The sequence below is a fragment of the Chionomys nivalis genome, chromosome 1, assembly GCF_950005125.1.
Source record: "Chionomys nivalis chromosome 1, mChiNiv1.1, whole genome shotgun sequence".
Classification (NCBI taxonomy): Eukaryota; Metazoa; Chordata; class Mammalia; order Rodentia; family Cricetidae; genus Chionomys; species Chionomys nivalis.
The window spans coordinates 141,404,303-141,427,976 of NC_080086.1; the positions used below are offsets into that span (position 1 = coordinate 141,404,303).

At 44.3% G+C, this 23,674-nt stretch overlaps 1 protein-coding gene across 1 annotated transcript in view; it reads right to left on the bottom strand.

Moving 5' to 3' along the window:
• Positions 1-6,124: 6,124 nt before the first annotated feature.
• Positions 6,125-23,674, bottom strand: part of Gars1 (glycyl-tRNA synthetase 1) — a 41,909-nt gene continuing 24,359 nt past the window's right edge. The window contains exons 9-17 of the mRNA XM_057791790.1: positions 22,971-23,133; positions 19,687-19,851; positions 18,438-18,546; positions 16,943-17,087; positions 13,485-13,570; positions 11,238-11,347; positions 8,862-8,955; positions 7,526-7,716; positions 6,125-6,425 (exon numbers count right to left, since the gene is read on the bottom strand). Of these exons, the coding sequence (XP_057647773.1) occupies positions 6,300-6,425; positions 7,526-7,716; positions 8,862-8,955; positions 11,238-11,347; positions 13,485-13,570; positions 16,943-17,087; positions 18,438-18,546; positions 19,687-19,851; positions 22,971-23,133 (1,189 nt within the window). The 3' untranslated portion in view covers positions 6,125-6,299. The remainder of the gene's footprint in view (positions 6,426-7,525; positions 7,717-8,861; positions 8,956-11,237; positions 11,348-13,484; positions 13,571-16,942; positions 17,088-18,437; positions 18,547-19,686; positions 19,852-22,970; positions 23,134-23,674) is intronic.

The following is a 23,674-nucleotide window of genomic DNA, read 5'->3' on the forward strand; positions in this document are numbered from 1 at the left end:
GAGGCAGTACTAAAACTGACCTGACATTCACTCGTCCAGAGATGGGGATACAGGCCTCTCCAGAGTGGAGTGTTTCAAGGTTCAGGGGATCCAGAACCAGAAGGCAGTAAGTGTCCTTTGGCAGCTGTGAGCCCTGTGCGTGGGCTAACTGGCAAGGGAGCCGTACCAAGTCCTATTTCCAGTGCGTGTGCTGGGATGCTGTAGAAAGCCAAGGTGAGACTTGTCTCTGGAAACCTCTAAGGGAAGGCAGCTGTGGCAGGGCAGGAGGGGAACTGTTTAACAAGTAAATTTCTCTACCCATTGGTATCGCCAGTATGGTTTCTAGGCTCTACCCCCAAGGTCACCCCTTATTCTCGTGTGGGGGTCAGCATTACTTAAAGATGCAAATTAGCAGGAGGGATAGACAGATGTCTCCACCTTTGGGTGACTGATCCTTCCATGTTTCCTGCGTGTTGGGGAGGGATTTCTGAGGTAGTGTAAGGCCCTCCACACAGGGCTGGTGAATGGTGCTCATCACAGAACCACCAGTGGCCTCTGCCTCTAGCTGGTAAGGCCTGACCAACAGCCTCTTTCAGAGAGCCTCGCTGCCAGCGTCAGCCAGACATGTGCACCGAAGTGCTTGTATGACAGAAGCCCCTGCTGGTTATCCCTGGCACCGTGCTGTCTCTGACTGTCCCTAGAACTCACTGAACCATTAATCCCTTCTCATTTGTTCCACTCAAGGCTAAGCTAGCCCACGGGAGTCCAGTGCCAGCAAGACTCAACAAGGGCACAAAGAAAGCAATCAGCATTGGCAAAGGGAAAAACTCTCTTTTTCCCATTCCATCCCTACCGACATTCCATCAGGGCCAAGGCCCAGTCCCCAACATGGCATCCCCTCTTTTCCACTTCACAGGAATGACAGAAATGAAGATCTTGGGGGTATTTCTATCACATCCTATATAATCTTCAGCAGAAGGCTGGGGTGTAGCCCAGTGGTAGAGTGCTTTGCCTAATATCTAAGGCCCCAGGCTGATCTCCAACACCACAAAATAAATGGTGTAAGCCCTTCTTGAGGATGTAGTAACCTGTAATCTCAGCACTCTGGAGGAAGAGGCAGGTGGACAGCAAGATCAAGGCCAGCCTAGCTACATAGCAAGTTCAAGGCTGTATCCATCATAATCATAATCTCAACCGAGGACATCCTGGTGGACGTGACTTCCCAATGGCAGAAGATGCTGTCTGCACTTCACCAGCTCCTAAAGATGGAACCAGACATGGCTTACGCATGTGTCCTGGTTTGGACAATAAATTACATGATCACCCTACTTAACTCCAAACTGTCTCACTACCCCGGAGAGCATCACAGATGCTGCTGGGAGAAATGAGTGGCAAAGGTCAGATCTACAGAAAACCTGTCATGTTCGCACCTGCAGTTCAGGAACAGTGCTGGAATAAGAGGGATCTTCCTAGGCAGAGTCCTGAGTCCTGCTTCAGAATCCGCTGGTTAAATCCACAAGTAGGCACCGGCAGAGACAAGCTAATGATTATCTATCTGGAAATAAAATTGCCCTTCACCATTGCTGGGAAGATGGCATAGTGACAAACTGTGCTCTTAACTAGCTTTGCAGGGAACCAATAAACCTCCCTCTGGTTCCTCAAGACTCAGCTCCCATCCACACATCAGCATCATGGATCCTCACAGACGATCCTTTGCCCAGGAAGGCAGAATAATTCTGACTCATTGCTGCTTATAAATGCCTCTCCAGGGAGCTAAAGACTGATCACAGCAATTTGGTTTCAGACCTCTAACATCCAGCTGTCCACAGTCACTAAAGCCAATCCATCAGTCTGTCCTGTGGAATCTTTAACCCAGGTGTGCATCCTGGCATTTTTGGGGGGTGGGGCTCAAGTTGACTGTGCAGTTGTTCCTTGCCACAACAAGAACCTGAACGTCTCTGGAGACACCCACCAACCCCCAATTACCTGCCAATATCAACTGCACCAGGTGGCCCTACTTTCCCAGGTTAGAGGGAGCACACCTCAGGGCCACACTCACACTGTACTGTGACCATTTCCCCCATCTGGCAAGGGCTTGTGGACAGGACCACATCTGGTCCAGGTGTGAGCAGCCAGTCCTGGTTACAGATAATCTGCCTCTTCTGGGGTCCCCAGGCCTCAGAGGCTTCCACTGGCCACACGACTTTCTCTTCTCAGAGTACATATTTTAGAGGTTCTTACATTTACTGCCCTAATTTTGAGGTGATTTTTAAAAATGGCTTGCTAGTCCCACAATGTACTTGACGTCAGCCGGAAGATGGTTTACAGTTCATAATATCAGCTGATGTTTTTCCAGCTAGGGATTTCAGAGGAGTTGAGATTTCATTTTCCTTAAAAGTCGTCTCCACTAAGTTTGATAATCTGTCTAGTGGCTTCCGGCCTTCTGCTGGGTGGAAAATTGAATTCTAACCAAGGTTGAGGTGTGTGATTTAGCATCAGACTTATGGTGTATTGCTTCTCCTTTTGATCTCTTTGGTCCTTTGGGTGAGTTGAAAACCCCAGTAGTGGTGACAGCAGAAAAAAGGTGGGGGTTGCTGGGGCAGCAGGAAAGGGCCAGTGGGGGAGCGGTGGTGGGCTAGAGAGGGTGAAGTCTGCAGTGATCCTCCCAGAGGGACACGAAAAGCCACCGAGTTTAAGGGTAGAATGGGACCACTTTAGCTACTGTGTGTGACACTGACCGTAAAGGGGCAAGAATTTCACACAATTCTTGCCCCCAAACACCAATGTGCACACCTGATGGCAATGAGACAGAGTGGTGGCTGAGGCGGTGAGAAGGGGCCTAGTTCTGTATCTGAGGTACAGGTGGGTCAAAGGTCTTCTTGAGGCAGGAGAGTCATTACTGAGAACAGGTTGTTGGAACACATGAGTTCGCAAACTTGCATCAGAATGGCAGGCCCCCAAACAATAAGTTTAGGTTCAAACTTCTTCATTTTTAATGCTTTCCAGTGAAGGTCTGCCCCCGCCCTGCTACAATTCCATTCTACTTAATCTCACTATCAATTAATGCACTTGGATGCAGAGCAGAGAGTTTTGATGAGCCAAAAACTGTTTTAATTAGCCTAAATCGTTTTAGTTAGCATAACTGCTTTACAGCTAATTGTCAGTGATTGAGTTTTAAGACCTAACTCCCTTCAGCGCCAAGTCCGAAGTTGAGAGCTGGGCTCCTCTACCAGGCCTGTGACAGGCATGAGACTTAAGGGGAGCTGCTGTGCTCGAGGTTTGGGGCCCAGATCTCCTTCCAGCACTCTTCTTTGACTCCACCATTCCAACGCAGCAAGGATGAGGCTCCAAAAGGCTCTCAGGGAATCTAAAACCCCACTGTTTATCCCATCCCTCAGCTCACTAGATGTAAGGTCTTTATAAAGTTTAGTCCCAAAGACCCTTGCCAGGAGCCTTTCCTTCCCAATGCAAGATTCCCCAGAGCAACAACAGTAATATGAAGTAGCTCTCCTAAGAATGTCCTCAAATACTGACACCCAAAACCCACCCTAGAGAAACTTCCTAGTGGGGAGAGGTGGGGCTCAGAAGGGAGTATGTTTCAAGTTCAAGGTGTTCAACACTCAGCTGGGGTTGAGCACTGCAACCAGAGGCAATGCAGTTTAAAAAAACACATTCTTACTCGGGAGGCAGAGGCAGGCGGATCTCTGTGAGTTCGAGGCCAGCCTGGTCTACAAGAGCTAGTTCCAGGACAGGAACCAAAAAAAGCTACGGAGAAACCCTGTCTTGAAAATCAAAAAAACAAAAAAAAACCCCACACATTCTTTAGCGTGTCCACCTGGGGAAGGGGCTTGTGGGTAGGAGGGTGGGGCTGCAGGGTGCTCATCTAGGGCAAACACTGGCAAAGCTCTGAAGCCAGCATCCTAATTTCCAGAGAAGATATTAGTCCATCCACATGCTCTTAACACGATTACAGCCTAGAGGCAGCCCCATAACCAAGACTTATTGCGTAAGCAACAGGAGGTGGATTTTGAGGCAGAGCATGATTATTCATTCGTTTACTGAATCTTCAATTCAATTTCATGTCCATGTGGGCCAAATGTCACAAACACCTGCTTAAAACATAGATTTTCAACAATGAGGGTGCAAGCTATGTGGTAAGCAATGCTTTCAAAAACGGCTGCACGCTAGCCCCACCATCACCCCCATGACCAGGGAAACCTGATCACAATAGGCTCATCCCAGGCAGCTACTAATTACAGCAAAGGTAACTGGGACTTTTCTCCGGGGCATCTGATCCTCAGGCATGCTCTATGAAGCCTCACTCACTGAGATTACACTGGCCAATGAAACGGTATACATGCTGGAGTGACCTTGTTCTCATGGAGAACAGAACACCAATGGTATTGAGATCTGTCTGTTTTTCTAACTTGCTGGCGAGTCCATTTCTGGAATGCCCCTCTATATTCAATGCTTTGCTACTATGGGTTTTAGAAGTTAAGGTGTCCTTCCTCCTGCAGAAGCCAGGCACACGCTCTAGACATAACTCTATGCCATGCCTGCTCAAGTGTCCTGAAGCCTAACCTAAGCTGTAAAGAACCCTTCTCCGGTGTTCTTTAAGTTTCCTGGAAGCACTCAGTCTGAGCCACCTCATCATGGGAGGGAGGACTTCTGAGCCAGGCTAACTTAACTAAGTACAGCTTGCCACTTGATACACAGATTTTAAATAAAATATTTTTCTTCAAACCTAAAAAAGACTTACAGGGCATCAAGGCAGAAATATGTGAGCTTTAACCCATCACTAAGTATGAGCAGAAATGAGTGTGCAAAAGGCCTTTTCACTTAGAACACAGCTCTTTGCACACTTGTGCTGCTGTCCATGGTGCTCACTGGGGGGGGAATCCATCTTCTTGGAGAAGGCACACCTTCTCTGGGGAGGATGGCACAGTGACAACTAGAGGCAGAGCAGGGGAAGGGTGGGCTTGCCGATCACGTGCAGACTGTAACTCTAGGGTCCAACTGGGAAGAAAGCTTCAGCTGGAATCCCTTTATGGTGCAAGGGAGGCAAATCCTACAATGTGGTTAATATATCTTCGCGTATTAATGAGCTCATCAGTCTGGGCTGTTCTGTTATGGTGAAATCTGCTGAAAAGAGAAGTACACGGGAAGAAGGAAGGGGGGATGCTGGAGGATAAAGACCGTGAGGCAAGAGGGATCCCTAGAGAATATGTAGTTCATTGGAGTATAGTTCATTCTAGTGTAATAACAAGAACTCACAAAAGCAGACAGAAGACAAATCAGCCTTGGTAAAAGGTTTCTTCCCAGCAAGGTCTGCGGGTACAGCTCAGTACACAATCACCAGCTCCAGTCCCAGCTCAGAAAACTAATACTAACCCAAGATCTTTGCTGAGTCCCTGCCATCTGCAGCATTATAGCAAGGGTGGTGAGAGAACACTGGGGACTCTGAGGAGGCCAGTGGTCCTGGACCTGCATGGGCCAGAGCTGGGAGTCAGACAAGACCTTAATTCTACAAACAGCTTCTTCCTTAAACGTATTTGTTCCTTAGGTAAATACATGACATCTCAGTGTCCTAAACAAAAATGCACAAGTAGCAAAACCTTTGAAAACAAAGACTAAACTACAAAACCAGGATCCGGACACTGGGAACTGCTGAGCCAGGCAACCGAGCTGGAGCTCCTCCAGCCTCAAGAAACCAATGACTTCCAGGACTCACAAGGAAGCTAGGAACTGAGATTGCAGAGTAGGCAGAAACCCACCCTACACCAGCACCACCTTCCCATACACTCGGTCTTTCCCAGAAGCCACCAAGCTGCCTGGAGACGGCTGTCTCTTTGGAACAGGGCATCACTTGCTCATCCACAGATGCAGATTAGTGCCTTCTGGGAGCTGAGGAGGCAATGGAGGCTTATGAAAAATGGGCGTGAGAAGTCCTTGGGGTATAAATGTTCTAAAGTTGGACTGTGGCTGTTTAACTCATTAAGAACACTAAATTGTACAATTGAAATAATTTGCAGTCTATAAATTATACTCCAATAAAACTTAATTTTAAAAGATGTACCATGTTAAACACAAGCACACCTAACCAAATAAATGTGTAAGAGAAATGTCTTTGCTTAAAAAAAAAAAAAGAAAACATAAAAAATGGATTATAAATTTGTTCAGAATTCCTTTAACTTTAATTGCAAGGGTAAAATCAAGCCGCCACTGACGAAAAATACAGTCCATGGAAGCAATCACAATTTTTGTGTAGTGGACATGGTGAGTTATTCATCAGCACAGTCATCGGGAGGAGCCAGCTGGTCTCACTCCTCTACTGTCTCTTTTTTGCCAGTCTCTTGCCCTTCAAAGAGGGGATACCTGGCCTCCACATCAGCCCAAGTGATGCTGCCGTTGGCCAGATCACGGACCACACCAGGCAATTCGGAGACCTGGGGAGAGAAAACAAGGGCAAGCATTAGCCTACTTTACGTTTGCCTTGAATTCAGGAACCCTTACACACAGTGTAGAACACAAACACTGTGTAATGAAGTCCCTTTAAAGCTGTGTTGGTGTTCTTAATTATGCTCACCCCTTCCTAGGCTGGGGTCTTTGTTCTCAAGCCCACTAAGCCTACCAGTTCCCCTGACGGCTCAGCATTGCCACAAAGCTTCCGGTCCTATTCTGCACCTCTGTTTTAAGTTATTCCACACCCGGTAAACTAACTCCTGTAGCTAATCAAGTCTATGAAGTGCAGCAGAATTAGCTGCCCAGTCTATGCCCGTGGTGGTGGCCACCAGCAGTGGTTTACAAAGTTGGGAGTGGAAACGCAACATCTGGAGAGCCTGGTTGGTAGACCCTTCTGCAGCCCTTCCCTCTCCTACTGACCAATGGACTGGCAGGTTCTGGGTGCAGATCTTGCAGCTCTGACAAGTTCCCAGGAGATGCTGGTGTTGAGGCTGCGCTGAGGCTCACACTCTTTGAGAGCCACAGCTGCCGAGAATTGCCGTCCAGAGCAGCCAGGAAACTTAGTCAGGCAATTACCAATAGCAGTGCCCCCTCCAGCCTCTTCTACCACTCAGCCGAGCCTTCTGTGCTTATTCCACCCCATTATTATCTTCTCTTTACATAAAATCACAGAAATATTCCATTTCCAATGAACTAACAAAGTTTATACACACATTTTTATGTTTCTATAGAAGTATAATGGTAAAAAAATGTCTAAGTCCCCAAAGCTTGCCAATAAAACTATGGCAACAGCCTCATGGGATGACATTTCTCTTGCCCAATAAACAATCAACCATAAAAACAAACTGCTGGAGAAGGAGCCCAGAGCAATCCAAATGTCTATACAATATTAGACAAGTGCTAATGGGTATTTTCATAATTAAACCAAACAGTTTTGGGAATCCAGGCTTTCTCTGATACAAACTCATCATTAATATTACAAAAAAAAAAAAGGGCCAGGAATATAAATACATCAAAGTCTAATTCAAGCAAGTAGGTGGTTATGCACATGTCTAAGATAAATGTCAAAAAAAAGACCACTCACCTCTGCTCTTATCTGTCGCATAGAGTCTCGGTCCCTCAGCGTTGCAGTGTGGGGGGTCTTGTTCACTGTGTCAAAGTCAATGGTGATGCCAAAAGCCACGCCAATCTCATCAGTCCTTGCATAGCGCCTTCCAATGGACCCAGAGGAATCATCTACTTTATGAGACACGCCATTCCTGGTCAGGGCTTCCGCTATCCAAAACAAAGTGAGGTAAGAGTGAAACACTGCAGAAACTCAGCGCCATCTGAATATAAATTTAGAAGCTCAGGAAACACAAAGGACCCTGAGACAAGGAGCAGCAAGGCTCAGTTGCATGGATGTTGACAAAGTCCCTTCTGGAGCCCAGACAGTCACTGCTATCTGCATTTCACGGAGCTACATGGGAAGGAGAACTGGACAGGTGCTAAGGTAAGAGCACAGTCCCAAGCTGCTCAGGTGGTGCGGGAGAATTGTCTGTATTCTGTCAATCATGTTTTAAATAAACACTGATTGGCCAGGCAGGAAGTATAGGCAGGTCAACCAGACAGGAAGTAGAGGTGGGGCAAGGAGAACAGGAGAATACTAGGAAGGAGAAAACCCATTCCTCCCAGTCCAGCCCAGCCCACCGAAGGAGCAACATTTAAACTGCCCGGCTGAGAAAGGTACCGAGCCATGTGGCTAACATAGATAAGAATAATGGGTTAATATAAGCTACAAGAGCTAATAAGAAGACTGAGCTAATGGGCCAACCTGTTTTATAACTTATGGAGATCTCTGTGTGACTTTCTTTGGGGCTTGCCGGCTGTAGGGTACCAGGCGGGACAGATACCCCAACGAGCAGGCCCTCATGTTACAGAATTGTGGCTAACATAGATAAGAATAATGGGTTAATATAAGCTACAAGAGCTAATAAGAAGACTGAGCTAATGGGCCAACCAGTTTTATAACTTATGGAGACCTCTGTGTGATTTTCTTTGGGGCTTGCTGGCTGCAAGGTACCAAGCGGGACAGATACCCCAATGAGTAGGCTCTCATGTTACACTCAGGCAGCCTCCCCGCTTCCCAACTCAGAAGGGGGCTGGCACTCCAGGGATCCCTTCCAGTGCTGTAGACTCAGTGGCTGGAGATCCAGTAGGTGTCACATTCCACAGAGTCAACAAGGGCAGCAAAGAACCTTAACTCTGACTCCTGGCTCCAGGCTCACCCAATGCTAAAACAGCTGTGCAAGTGTAAGAGCAGAGGCTGAAGTCACATTTATACAGTCAATCTATGCTTTTCCTGAAACAGATAACACATTCTGTAAAACTGAGTCTGCTGACCATGTTCCCATGGAGATTGCCCGACTGGATTTGCTTACATAATTCCTTGACAAATGGCATGAACTCTTGATTTTGGCTCAACGGAAGGACAGAACATTTGAATGGCGCAACCACAGCAGGGAAACTGAAGAACTAGATGGTTTAAAAAGAAAGAAATTCAAATGTTAGTTTATAAAGAATTGTAAACATCCCGAAGTACAAGTAGTTATACTCAGTAGGTAACTCAGACCACTCCGCCATCAGATGCCCAGAACACTAGGGATGACAACCATGTGACAAAAGGACAACAGGACGAGAGCTTTAGTCCATGCTCGGCCCAGCCTGTGGATCCTCTAAACAGTCTGTTTCTAAGAATGGGCGTCTACTGCCCACACTGCTGAGCTCACAGTATTAAAACTCAACAATGTAGAAGCATTCTGAAAGTGTGCACAGTGGTCAATGTGGGGATCTACATCAAAGAAAGCCTTACCTTTCTGAGGACCACCTGAAGCACCTCCCAGAGAATTAAACACACATGGCAGTGCCAAAAACCCAACCCTCAGTTCTCTAAAGAATAGTCCACAGGCCTTTGAGACCAAGTACAACCGAAAATTTTAATTAACTCAAACAGAGCTACTGTACCCCACCCCCAAAAAATCTAAACAAGAAAATAAAAGGTGTTCTGTCAAGCCTCCAGGGAATAATTGTTCAACCCTACACTGTACGTGAATGAGAACTCAGAATCAGACAGCAGATGTTTTGCAGCAGGCAAACCAGCTGGCCATTTAGGGTTGGAGATGAGAGCTAAAGGTGGTTCTTAAATAGTACTTGTACAAAAGGTTCATTTGACGCAAGAACATGCAACCTGACAATGGACCTGTCCCATTAAACCACTGAGTGACAGAGTCCAGGCTAGGCTCCTCTCAAAGCTTAATTACCCCTTAAGCTTAATTAAGGTGGCAATGACAAATATCCTGCCTTAAGGGACCCTTGTGCTCCAGCAACATTAAGGCCCACATCACAGAACCCAACTCCCTCTGGCTTGTAATTCTACTTCACATGAGAAAAAGGAACTTGCCTTTACAGAAATACTTTTTAAAAATTTTTAAATGTTTTACACCAAATCTGTAGGCAAGTGGATTAAGTAAATGGGTGCTAATAATTCAGAAACATTTTTGGCTTCCCACAGCCTAATCAAATCTCTCTTCATGAAGGGACTCTATGCAATTCATAACAGTGTGACTAATTTATTCTTGTTTAGCTTTTATGAAATGTCTATTAAAGCTCTAGTTATATCAATATTGTTCAATTCAAAGAAACAGCCAAAAGATTTTTTTTCTTAAAAACTAAAAACCTTTCTATTAGGAAAATAAGCAGGAAAAACATGAAGTAAAATTGCCATCTGAAAAAAACACCTTTAGGTATGGACATCATCACTCCCTGGAAAGTGTTGTCTTCATGGGCATACCTACTGCCCGGGCCAGCTACTACTGTCTGCCAAAAGAGGTCAGCTGCTCCCTCACACAGAGAATGAAGACGCACTTTACAGAGATAAAAAGGGGCAACATTTTGTTGTTGTTATTTTTAGGGGGTTTACTGTTGTCAGTAGTTTTTTGAGACAGGGTCTCTCTGTTTAATAGTCCAGGCTATCCTGGAACACAATTTTTAGAACAGGCTGGCCCCAAACTCACAGTGATTTGCCTTCCTCTACCTCCTGAGTAAGAGGACTAAAAGTGTTCACCACCACCATCTGGCCAAAAAGGCAACTTTATTAGCTACATAGTAAAATAGTATGTCAGACTTTCTAGAAGGCATCTAGAATTCACTAGTTCATTCTTCAAGGTTCAGTGCTTCGCAAAGAACTGAGGATTGACATCCAATGAACTATGGGTCCAACTGCAGGTAAATGAGACTGTTTCTTTAATTGGTATCATATAGACAGAACCTTTCTTTTTTTCTAGCTAGCTTTTTGACTATCCTCCTGGAGATCTGCTAGAAGCTACAGGAATATACCTTCTAGACAGACTGAGATCACAAAGGCAAAGGCTCACGGGCCAAGGAGGCAGAGTGGAAGGCATGGAGCCGAGACACAGGATCATCAAGTAAAGAGAGAAGGTGAAGGTACAACTCCAACTTCTTCAACACTTCAAGCCAGAAAAGCTCCATCCCAGATGCCCAGATGCTGCTGCCCACTCTAAGATCTGTCAGCTGAACATGCTGGAACACACTGGAATTACGGTGTGTGTGTGTGTGTGTGTGTGTGTGTGTGTGTGTGTGTGTGTGTGTGTTGGGAGAGTTATTAAAGGAAAATAAAACTTAACACCGAACAGATGCCTGGGTCTCAGCCTTAAACTATGAGTTTGCTAGACTAGAACCTAGTGCAACAGTTCCCCCGCACACATCACAGCTAAGAGCTCATCCCGGGGGCAGCTTACCGTTCTCTGCTCATCTCCCTCTCGGACATGGAATGTATGTTCCAATATGGTATACATGATCCTGCCCAGGCCAAAGGAGGGCTCAATTACACTTGGAACAACTTCTTCCACTGCAAAAGAGGTGATAATTCGATAAAATTCTCTCAAAAACCACATGATGCAAACCAGAGCCTGGAACTCTGTATAGCAGGATGGAGAATGCACTCATAAGAACTATGTGCTGATAAGAAACACGATTCCACCGGGCGGTGGTGGCGCATGCCTTTAATCCCAGCACTCGTGAGGCAGAGGCAGGCGGATCTCTGTGAGTTCGAGGCCAGCCTGGTCTACAAGAGCTAGTTCCAGGACAGGAACCAAAAAGCTATGGAGAAACCCTGTCTAGAAAAAATCCAAAAAAAAAAAAAGAAAGAAACACGATTCCTTGGAAAAGAAAGTTAGAGTCAAAGCATTTGTGAACCAGCTTAAGACTTTATTCACATAGAGAAATGAAGCCTGAGTTCCAGGAGCAGTTGAGCTCTCTACTTTACCTCTGGCTTTGCCTTTCTAGGAGCCTGCATTAAGACTTTGTGAAATCAACTACTGGGGACTAGAGAGATGGCTCACAACTGTCTGTAACTCCAGTTCTAGGCAATCTGAAGCCTCTTCTGGTTTCCAGGCATACATGTAGTACCCAGACATACATGCAGGCAAAAACATATACATAAAAAACAAAATTAAAAACAAAACAAATACCTTAAGTTAGACCTGGCGATGCAAGTTTATAATCAGGAGGCTGAGACAGGAGGATTGCTAGTTCTAGAACTCCCTGGGCCAAAACAACTTTAAAGCCAGTCCTGGAGAACTAAGTAAAGTCTTTCTCAACACAAGAGCTGAGAAAAAGGACTGAAGATACAGCACACTGGCAAACATTTGCCTAGCCAGTGAGAGATCCTTGGTTCAATCCTCAATACTGGAAGAAACACAACGAATGAAAAAAAAAATACCTACAAACCCCCACAGCTAACAAAGAACAATTGTGACAACTATGATTTGTATTTGACTTTCTGGTTTGTTACCAGGTGAGAACACTCTCAGAGCCAAGTTAGCACCACTGTATTCAAGGTCCTGGGGTCAGGAAACACTGAAGGGAGACTCTGCTCAAGGCCCAGTATCCCACCTAACACCTTCCACAGGGTGCTAGCTACAGTCTTCCTAGAGGCCACACTCAGGAATGTATGGTAACTCTCTACCTGGAGGCCTTAGGGAGCTCCTGCTCTGTGGGGAATGAGATAACCAGGACCAATAACTCACTGGTTTGTGATAAAGGAGTCACTGTCATCACAATGCTTGCTTCTGCTTCATGTAAAATGTGCTTTCACTTCCATTTCTCCTTCACTCATCATATCAAAAGATTTATGTGGACTCAATACCCTCTTGTCAGAGACCTTCAGCACCACCAGTATAATGAATTGTATTAAGAGATCCACACACCATTACAAAAGAAAAGAAAGAGTAAAATGTAGCTTATATAGCACTTGCCCACCTATCATGAACAAGGCCCCGGTTTGATCTTTAGAACCACAGGGGAAAAAGAATGCATTTTAGAACATAATCAAGGCGCTGTTTTTGTCCATCCTTTGTAGCAGCTGAGTGACGGCAAGGTGCAGGCTCTGAAGCAGCTGCCAGGACACAATGGCCATCTTATTCACCCCTGTGCTGGCTCCAAGGCCAGGTCTTTCCTGTCCACTGGCCATAGCTTTTCAAATATATACAACAGCTTCTAGGAGCTTCATTTCAGATGCAAGTGACCTTCACACGTGCTCCAAAATACACACTGCCTAATTCAGACTCTGCCCGACCAAAACAAAACAAACAAAAAAAATTATCGTTAGCTTTACAAAAAGCATTAAAAGTAAAAGAACTATCTTTAATATGTTTTACCCAAACAAAACCTCCCAGCAATGTAGGTTAGGTGAAAGAAAGGCCCTTTTACTCAAGAAACCAAGCCTTTTAACAGTAGTACCGGTCTTCAGTCAGATCTCATCCCAAGCACTGTGGGTCGCAGGGAACACAGGGCACTTTTACTGTTCAGCACGGAGCACAAGCCTCTTGAGAGAGAAAAATGCCTGAGAGAAGGCTTTTCCCTTGCCACTGAGTGACTTTTCTTTTCAAAACTTACGTTAAATGATTAAATCTTTTTTTTTTCTTTTTTTAGTTCAGGAATAATGACTGCTATTTGCTTGTTTCTTTACTGTTCTCATAAATTACCGTGTAGTGTTTTCTGGAATCTCTTCACACTGACCATGTCTTTCGTTAACTGAAATGTTCTTCCTTCAGTTTCAATAGTGAATTCCCTATAAACAGAGAAAAGGGGAGAAAACTCACTACACAGCAGTTAAAACAAGTACCCCTCCTCCAGCATGTTGAACACACCTCATCTTAAATGCTAACACAATGTGGTCTTTTCTCCAGATTACAATTCAAATCAAATCAAAGTCATTTCATAAGAACCACCAAATTAATTATTACTCAAACAGTGGCACCAAACCATATCCTGAAGAGGATGTGAAAGTGTGGCTCACTTTATAAAATTCTACAAGTGATTTAATAGTAAACTCCTCTGATCTTGAAGTCAAGATTAAATATAAAAACTTAAAAAAAAAAAAACTGTTGCAATCAGATTTGTCCAAAATAGCTGTTATTTACGATCACCATTCTTCACACTATCCCAGCAAATATAAACACAGACTAGCTCACTATCACACAAAAATAAAGTAAATAAAGATCAACTTTAAATAGGTTTCCAGACTGTTTGCTATCAGAGTATAAAGCATTCCCCCCATGGCTGTCTTGTGTTTGTGTCCTGAGATCAGTTACAGGTTCCCAGGGGCACCCCACATGGCTCTATTTTCTCACTCTAAAGGCCAGTGTGCAACAGTTCTCTGGCCTTGACGGCAACCCAGAACTAGAGAGCGCCCTCATGTGGTTGTCTTGAAGCTGTATGGGGTACTTGTTACATTTTGCAGGGTTCTTCCTGTCATAATCTTCTGCCTCATGTGGATGATTTCCACTGATCTCCTGGAAATAACTATTGGTTTGAAGTTTGTGTGTGCGCACACAGTGTCATATAGTCTCTGAGTAGTCTAAATGCAGAGCTGGAAACCCCTATAGAACAGTTAGCAAGATAGCTACTGCTTGAGATTAAACCCAGCAAATGGTCTTGCAGAGTTCAGGACTGTTGTTAGCGAATGGTAAACACCCACACCTTCATGGCCTCCAGGTTCCCAAGTCCCTCTCCTCTGTGCCCTCACTCGAAATGACAAGTAATCTGCTTTCCATTACAGCAGTGTCTTTCCTATGTGTCTGTGTAACTAGAGACCATGATAACCCTTCAGTAAAAGAGCAGTCATGAAATACTTCAGGTTTGCGGGCCTATGTGGTCTCTTGTACACTGTTTTCTTGTTTTGTTTCATTTGAGTATTTTTGTTACTGTTCTTGTTTAAACCCACCCCACTGAAAATTCAAAAATCATTTTTTGTTTGAGAGCAATTCTAAAAGGAAAAGGAGGTGGGAGGAACAACAAGCATTCTAATGCATTTTAATGATGGTTCTACAAATGGACAAATTCAGTTATTAACAGTATATGCTTCTAACTCCTATTCTGTTCCTCTGCTGCTCAGTCTGCCAATTACTGACGGTAGAAATCTACAGTAACTGAAAGCCGCCCAGTTTCTCTTAGTTTTATGGCCTGTGTGTTTTAAGTTCTAGTTTCAGTTGTGTGCATATTTAGAAATGACACAACCTATGGGGAACCACCTTTATCATTATGAAGTGCCTGGAGGTTACTTTGAAACTAACATAGCCACTCCAATTTCTGTCTAGTATTTAATATAAAAATCTTCATCCTTTTACGTTTAAACCTACTTCTGTATTGTCACTGAAGTTCAGTGTAAATCGCATTTAATCATGTCTGGAACTTTTGGAACAGACTCACTATCACTAGATTATTTTATTTCATTGGCATTTAGTACAAGTCTGCCCATCTTTGTCTTCTTTACCAATTTTCTAGAGGTTCTGTGTACTTTAAACAGTATTTTAAGTTTGTGTCTGGTCTGCGTGCTTTCTCTATAGGCAACAGCTCTGGAATTTACTGCCTGCACTGCCTAAGGTTCTGCCACTCCATTCATTTTTATAGCAGCGCACTCCCAATCATTTACGCTTACTTTGGTATGCATTTTATTTCCATACATAAATTCTATAACATACTGTTGTTTTTGCTTTGGATAGTCCGTTCTCTTTTTGTGTGTGCAGGAGTGTCCATGTGGGCATATGTGGGGCCAGTGGCTGTGTGGAATGTCTTCCCGGAGCCCCTGACACCCCACGTAGTACTGGGGTTACAGATGCGAGGCACAGAGTGGAGCTTTTCTGTGGGATGGGGATGGACATTCACGTTCTCGCGGCTGCACAGTAAGCACTTTATCCGCTGAGTCACCTCCCAGTGCTCAGTCCACTGTCTCTCTAAGGAACTTACATGGTTTACATTCACCGCATAGTTTTGAGAGATCTGCATCCCAACACTTCATGGAGCCTTTGTTGTTTCACAGTATTGCTGAGTCTAGCATGTTTAAACTTTTGGCTCTAGACACCTATAGACTCTAACCCACAGTGTTCTGGCTTTGATCATTTTGACAGGATCTTACTTTCATCTTTCTTGGCTGTTATATAATGACTCTTTCTCCCCTATTGACTGCTTTAAAGATTTTTGTCCTTGTCCCCAGTTTTTAGCAATCTGAGTCGAATACGCCATCGTGTCACTTTCTGTCTTCAACCTGCCTGGGCTAAGTTTCTTGCTATGAGATGTTTGCTCCACACACTGTGACTATCACACATGTGCTTATCTGTCTGGCATCTCCCAGCCTCTAACTTTTGACGGTCCATGGAGTTTCTGAGACTGTGACCTTAAATTAAATGTTATCTCCTCTGCGTTATTTAATTCACTGTTGCCCCACGTAGCGAGGCGTCAATGGGAGGTGACAGTTGGCATTGTGTTTACACTTCCACGTCTCACGACGGTCCATGTTCTCCTTTGCAGTCTTTATTAAAGACTTATGTGTGTGAATGCTTGCCATATGTGGGCGGGTGCCCACGAGGTCAGAGAGGGCCCTAAGCTGAAGCAGTCTTCAAGGCTGAGCCATCTCTCCAGTCCTTCCTTCCCGTATGTAAGAACATGCACACATATGCAACTATCTTACTGTATGTATTTACTTAGTCCCGTTTCTTATTTCAAGGTCTTCTAATTAACTTCCCTCACCAGGAGTCACATGATATTGCTTTCACAGATTACTTTTTATTACGGTAGGTTCTACACCGTTTGGAAATGGATTTGTTGTATTCCTTTAAGGACGCTCCTCTGCTGCACTTATATCTATGATTATAGAGTACTCCAGGCCTCCAAGGAAAAGTGAGATTAGCTTCAAATCTAACTCAGAAGTCTCCTCTAGGAAAATCACCAGAAAAGAACCTGTTCCTCCAACATGCTAGAGATTAGGGCTGGGACAATATTCATGAAGATAATAAGATCTTTATTATTTTGCTTCAAATATATTTCTAGGCTATAATGTTGAAATTCTAGCAACAAGAGTTATTTAAACACCAGTACCTTCTAGCAACACCCATCTTGCCCCCGCTGAGCCTGCAGTGGGCCCCAGGAAGAAGCAGCACCTTACCCTTTCTCATTCAGCAGCAGCTCCATCTCTGTAATGTAGCATTCGTCACAGGCGCTGAGGTACTCCATCACCAGCTTGGCATCCTTCTTGTACGCCTTGCCCACGGCTCCCTTATTGGGCTCAAACTGTACGACGTTAACTGTTTTGTATAAAACAGTCAAGGAATTGCAACACAGCACTGCTTTAGGACTTTGGAAAACGATCGTAACACTCTAAAACCACCGGCAGTGCTGTCAGCATCAGCAACCGAGACCCTGTTCATTCCTGTGTCAAGCACAAGATGAGTCAGGGACACACAAAATCATCCTGAGTGGCCTACAGCAGGGGCTGGGGAGGTGACTCCACACAAGCATTTGGCTCTGAGCTCAGGTGGCCAGCACCCACATGACAGGCAAGTGTGCCTGTGCATGCCTACAGTTCCAGCACTGGGGGAGCAGAGACAGGAGGCCTCCTTGGGGCTGCTGTTTAGTCAGTCTTGGTGAAATCAGTGAACTCCATTTCAGTGAGGGACTGTCTCAAAAACGAAGGTAGAAGGCAACAGAGGAAGACGCTCAATTCAGACATGTCTTCGTGCACCCTTACACACATGAACATGTACATACAAACCACACACAAAGAATGAATACTATTATCAAAGATTTTTAAGGTTACAGTGAAATAAATAAGATATTATCTAATCCACAATATATCTCAATCCATAGCATAAGAACTGGTAATATCTTTGACGAATGAGGTGCTCTATGGGAAAAGGGGCTTGTTTCCAAAATGAACTAAATCCCTGGGACCCACATGACAAAAGGATGGAACTGACTCTTGGAAGTTGTCCTGACCTCCATACATGTGCTGTATCAAAAGTCCAAACAAATAATCAATTAATGTAATTAAAAAAAAATCTGGTTTTGCCACTAGTCAACTCTAAGGAACAGCTCACAATGTCAGAGCCAGATAAGAAGCTAACTCCGTGGGGCATGGTGGTGCACGCCTTTTATCCCAGCACTCAGGAGGCAGAGGCAAGCAGATCCCTGTGAGTTTCAGGCCAGCCTGGTCTACAGAGTGAGCTCCAGGACAGCCAGGGCTGTTACATAGAGAAACTCTATCTAGAAAAACCAATAAACAAACAAACAAACAAATAAATATAAAAAAAGGGGTAAACTCGCATTCTGCTAACTTAGAGCGTGAGTGAGCTAAATTATCTTAAGCAGCACTATGGTTCTAGCAGAACAACATTCAGCAGCCATCCATATGTAGTTGCAGGTGCAGAGAAAGGCATGCTGGGAACATCTGAGAAAAAGCAGCACCCCGAAAAACATTCTGGGTGTGCTTCCAAATGTGTGTCTGTAAGGGCCCAATGCTGGGGTGCTCATTAGACCTCAGGAGAGACCAGCAAAGGAGCAATGAGGGATACCAACCGACAATTAACCACTCATCCAAAACCAAGGGACAAACTGGGGCTCACACACCTTCACCCTTCAGTTTGGAATGGCCAGAAAGGATATGGGTTCCTTCAGAGGTTTCTCAGCTACTAGTGGGACTTTGGTGGCTCGAGCATGACAGGATAGGTCGTAGCAGGAACGATCGGCACATCCAACAATCTCAATCCAACCCTAGGAGGACAAAACAAATTCATTTACTGCTCACATTGGTATTGTTCATGAAAACACAGACAGTAACTGATCCTTCCAAATATGCAGTTAGAGAATCTCCAACTGGATTTTGTATATTATTACAAAGAGAACAGTTCATACATGAGGGAGTTTATAAAGCACATAGAGAAATTCACACTGTGTATTTGGTGGCTTTATTTTCCAGGCTGACATCTGGCATTCTTTCTTATAAAAATAAGTCATTGTTTTTTGTTTTTTTTAGTATGACTAATTGTTAATTATAGAAAATTAATCCGGGACTGGAGAGATGGCTCTGTGATTAAGAGCACTTAGGTTCTCTTCCAGAGGACCCAGGTATAATTCCCAGCACCCACACTGCAGCTCACAACTGTCTGTGATCCAGCTCCAAGTGATGTGACACCCTCACACAGATATACATGCAGGCAAAAACACCAGTGCATATAAAATAAAAATGAATCATTAAAAATGTTAAGAAAAAAATTAATCCATAAAGATAAAGTCACTAAGCCAGATGTGGTGACTCATACCTAGAATTGGGCACTTTGAGGTTTACGGCCTAAGCCAGGCCGGGTTAACATTAGACTGCATTAAATTAACAAAATAAAAACCAAAGTCATTTTATAAATGTAAGACACAAAGCCAATGACCTTGTACAACTCATGTCCCCTGAGTGACAGCAGTTTCTTTCTCTATAGGTGAAGAGAGACATTCAACCAGGAAGACCCAGACACTCTCAGGCCCCTTGCTTAGAGAAAAGGAGGTCAGAATTTCCTAGCCTATCTCCTAAATCTACCAAATAGTTCTCTAAGCTAAGAGTGCTGTAATCTTGAAGCCCTGACACCAGTGCCAGCACTGCCGGATGCGTGTCTCGTCTCCGCTGTGGGGCTACAGTACCAGACACCCGGGAGCAGGCACAGTAGGCACACCTGTGCCACACCACCTCCACCCTTCGCTCCCCATCTACAGCGGCCATCTCTGTGTCCCGGTGTTTTTAGACACACGGGGTCAGCCCCTCGCTACAAGGAGCACAAGTCAACTGTCGTCTTGCTAGTTTCTTTGGTCCACTCTGGCACAGAGAACAGTAAACGGCAGTGTAAAAACTCACTGCAGTCTACTTACATAGGACGTTTTGGACTCAGCATCCCAGCAGTCGCACGCATAATGGGCCATCTCATTCTCCATGTGCTGTCGGAAGCGGAGTTTCTCAGGAGATACTCCAACCTTCATGAGGTAGAGGTAGATGCGGCCAATGAAATAGCCTAATACTGAGTTGTTAATGACACCCTGAACAAGGGAAAAAAAAATACACATTAACACCTTTGAAGACCCGGGTACCATCTACAGTATTTCCTAGTCTACTGATAAAAAGACACACAGAGTAAACTTTCTTCTTGCTTTCAGAACAATTTAAAATACCCACAATGAGATCCTAGTTATTTAAAAAGAGTTAATGTCAAGTTAACAAGTTAATGATGAAGTTGTCAAATATGTCTAACACACTGGGCATAGTGGTGCATACTTTAGTCCCAACACTAGGGAGGCAGATCTCTGTGAGTTCCAGGCTAGAGTGGTCTACAGAGTGAGTTCCAGGACAGTCACAGCTAAATACCGAGATTCTGTCTCAAAAAAACAACAAAAACAAAACGACAACAAAAAAGTTTAAGATATCTGTCCAATGGACTCAGCTGCTGCAGTACCATGTACAGCCTTATACCATACACTCCCGAGTCCAGTCATAATGTACAGCCTTATACCATACACTCCCGAATCCAGTCATAATGTACAGCCTCATACCATATACTCCTGAATCCAGTCATAATGTACAGCCTCATACCATACACTCCCGAATCCAGTCATAATGTACAGCCTTATACCATACACTCCCGAGTCCAGTCATAATGTACAGCCTTATACCATACACTCCCGAATCCAGTCATAATGTACAGCCTTATACCATACACTCCCGAGTCCAGTCATAATGTACAGCCTTATACCATATACTCCCGAATCCAGTCATAAATGACACTAAATTAACTAAAGAAATATATGGAATTGTTTTGGTTTTGTTTTTCAAGAAAAGGTTTCTCTGTGTAACAGCTCTGGCTGTCCTGGAACTCACTCTGTAGACCAGGCTGGCCTCAAAATCAGAGATCTGTCTGCCTCTGCCTCCTGAGTGCTGGGATTAAAGGCGTGCGCCACCACTGCCCGATCTTGAAATTTTTTTAAAATGTATTCTAACTCACTGAGATTCATCTGCTCCATATAGTCATATCATTTGTACCTTTAGTACTAGACTTTATATCTAGCCTCACTTCCCCCCACTGAAGTCTGTCTACTGGTTAGTTTTGTCAACTTGACACAAACCTAGAATCCCTGAGAAGGAATCTCAAAGGAAGAACTTCATACTGGCCAATGGGTATTTTCTTCATTGTTGTAGAAGACATGCAAATCCTTGTACTCAGACAGGCACTAAGGAAACCAGGAATGTTAAAGACACAGGGGTGTCTCTTCAAGGGGAGAGATGAGCTGGATAACCTGTTTTCCACCCAGAAGGTTGCCAGCAGACTTGGTTAATAATCTGATGACCTTTATGCTACCTGTGTAGGCAGGCCACACCTGACCCTCTCCCAGACTCTTACCTTGAGTTTCTTTGTCTCAGTCATCAGTAGTGCTATCCTGCCCCAGACCCTTATCTTGAGCCTGTTTTCTCAATCCTTATGGAAGATGTTACTTATACTTTACAAAGAGTTTGAAGTACTCATGCCTTAAGCTTTGTTGTGCATTGGATTCAGTTAATTATCACCAGGAAACTTTTTTTTCCAAATTGTACTGTGCTTAAATAAACTACCCAGGGCCAGACTCTCAAAGTTTGAACCCACACCAGTTACTGAATCATGCTGAACCGAACCACTTTCTCAGCTCTCAAAGACAGAGACCCCTGCAGACTGCTAATTGATATAGCAAGGACTAGTCTCCTGCGGATGAGGTGGGCCTGAGCTGTGTAAGAATGGTGGCTTAGCAAGCCAGGAGAGGCAAGCTAGTCAGTAGCCAATAGTCAGAAGTTCTGGATTCTGCTTCAAGCTCCTAATTTGGCTTCCCTTAATGATGGAGTCATCTGTCATCTAAAATAAACCCCTTTCCTCCCAAATTGCTTTTGGTACACAGCAGATCATTTCCACAAAATAGGCGATACCTCTTCCTGCATATTTCTGGGCCCAGAAGGCTCAAGTGCTCCTCCAGGCAAGACAGCCACTACTGGGAGCAGCTCATGAGGGTAAGTCTCCACTCACTCATTTCTCCAGGCAGACAGAAACCCATCGACATACAAGGCCTATAACCCTATGCTGTGGGCAACACAAAGAGGTTGGCTCCAGAGAGCTTGTCTCTCTCAGAGTGGTGCAGACTATTAATGCAGGGTTAGTTAGATACAACACACTGTTCAAGCCAAGACCTAGTCCCTAAGTGCTCTACTCGACAAGAATGTGTGTGGCCAGAGGACAACTTGCAGGAGTTGGTTCTTTCCTTCCACACATGGATCCCAGGAATTGAACTCAAGTCCTCAGACTTAGCAGTAGGTGTGTCTTTACTCACTGAGCAACCTCCCTGGCCCATCTGCTAAACATTTTTCTTTTTAAAATTTTATTTCACATAGATTGGTGTTTGCCTACATGTATATCTGTATGATGGTGTCAGATGCCCTAGAACTAAGTTAGACAGCTGTAAGCTGCCATGTGGGTGCTGGGAATTGAATCCAGGTCCTCTAGAAGAGCAGCTCTGAACCAACTCTGCAACCCCTAAACACTTTTCTTTTTTATTTTTTTAAATATTTATTTATTTATTATGCATACAATATTCTGTCTATGTGTATGTCTGCAGTCCAGAAGAGGGCACCAGACCTCATTACAGATGGTTGTGAGCTACCATGTGGTTGCCGGGAATTGAACTCAGGACCTTTGGAAGAGCAGGCAATGCTCTTAACCACTGAGCCATCTCTCCAGCCCCCCTAAACACTTTTCTTATGTTAGCCTCATGGCTCAGAATTGGGTGGTTCAGATAAATGTTTCTCATGATATTAATACTGTAAAATAAATTCTATATAAAACAAAAAAAAAATACTACATGGAGACTGGCGCAGTAGCTCAGAGCTAGGTCACTGGTTCAGCCTGCAAGGACCTAGGTCTGCTCACCAGTACTACAACAGACAAACACTGTCAGGGGCTGAAGATGCAGGCCAAGCACTTGCCAAGGCTGCACATGCCTTTGGGCTTGACCGGCAATGCTGCAAAATAGATAAACAAAAATACTGCAAAAGGCAAAGACGCCATCATCCAATGCACAACCAAGTTGCTAAGTGCAGTCATCTCCAATTGGGCATAATCAAACAATTTCCTCCAGAATTGTACCTGCTCAACAGCATCTCCTAGGCGCATCTTCCGAGCAGACTGTCCGCTGACCTGCGCTTTTGCCGAGTACAGATAAAGGGAGAGGTCGGCCACGCTCTGGAACTTGGGATGGTCTTTCTCTGTGGGATCTACAAAGTGCTCAATCTCCGCCATCGTGAATTCCCTGGAAGAGGGGGGAAAACAGAAATCTGCATGTTCAACTATAAAACTGAGGCTCTGATGTTCCTACTTCTAGCTGCTCATTCCTCACAGATAAAGGGCCTAAACTACAGGAATTTCTTGTGACCAAGCAGAACACCAGCTTCCTAAGAAAATTAGCCAAAGATTTTTAGTTGAGGTTTGTGAAGGTGGTTGTTTTTTTAAGAATATAAGTAACTGGCCTGGAATACAACTCCGTGATAGAGTTTATGCTTAGTATGTTCAAGCCCTTAAGTTCAATCCGTAGTATCAAAATAACAACAACAATAAAAATAATAACTTCAGCAACTGTTCTCAAATATTAATTCCTTCTATGTAGTTATACCCAAGAGTATCAACTATAAATAAATATTTTTGCTTGTTTGTTTTGGTTTTTTTGAGACAGGGTTACTCTGTGTAGTACTGAAACTCACTTTGTAGACCAGGCTGGCCTCAAACTCAGAGAAATCTGCCTACTTCTACCTCCCAAGTGATGGGATTAAAGGCATGTGTCATCACTGCCAGCA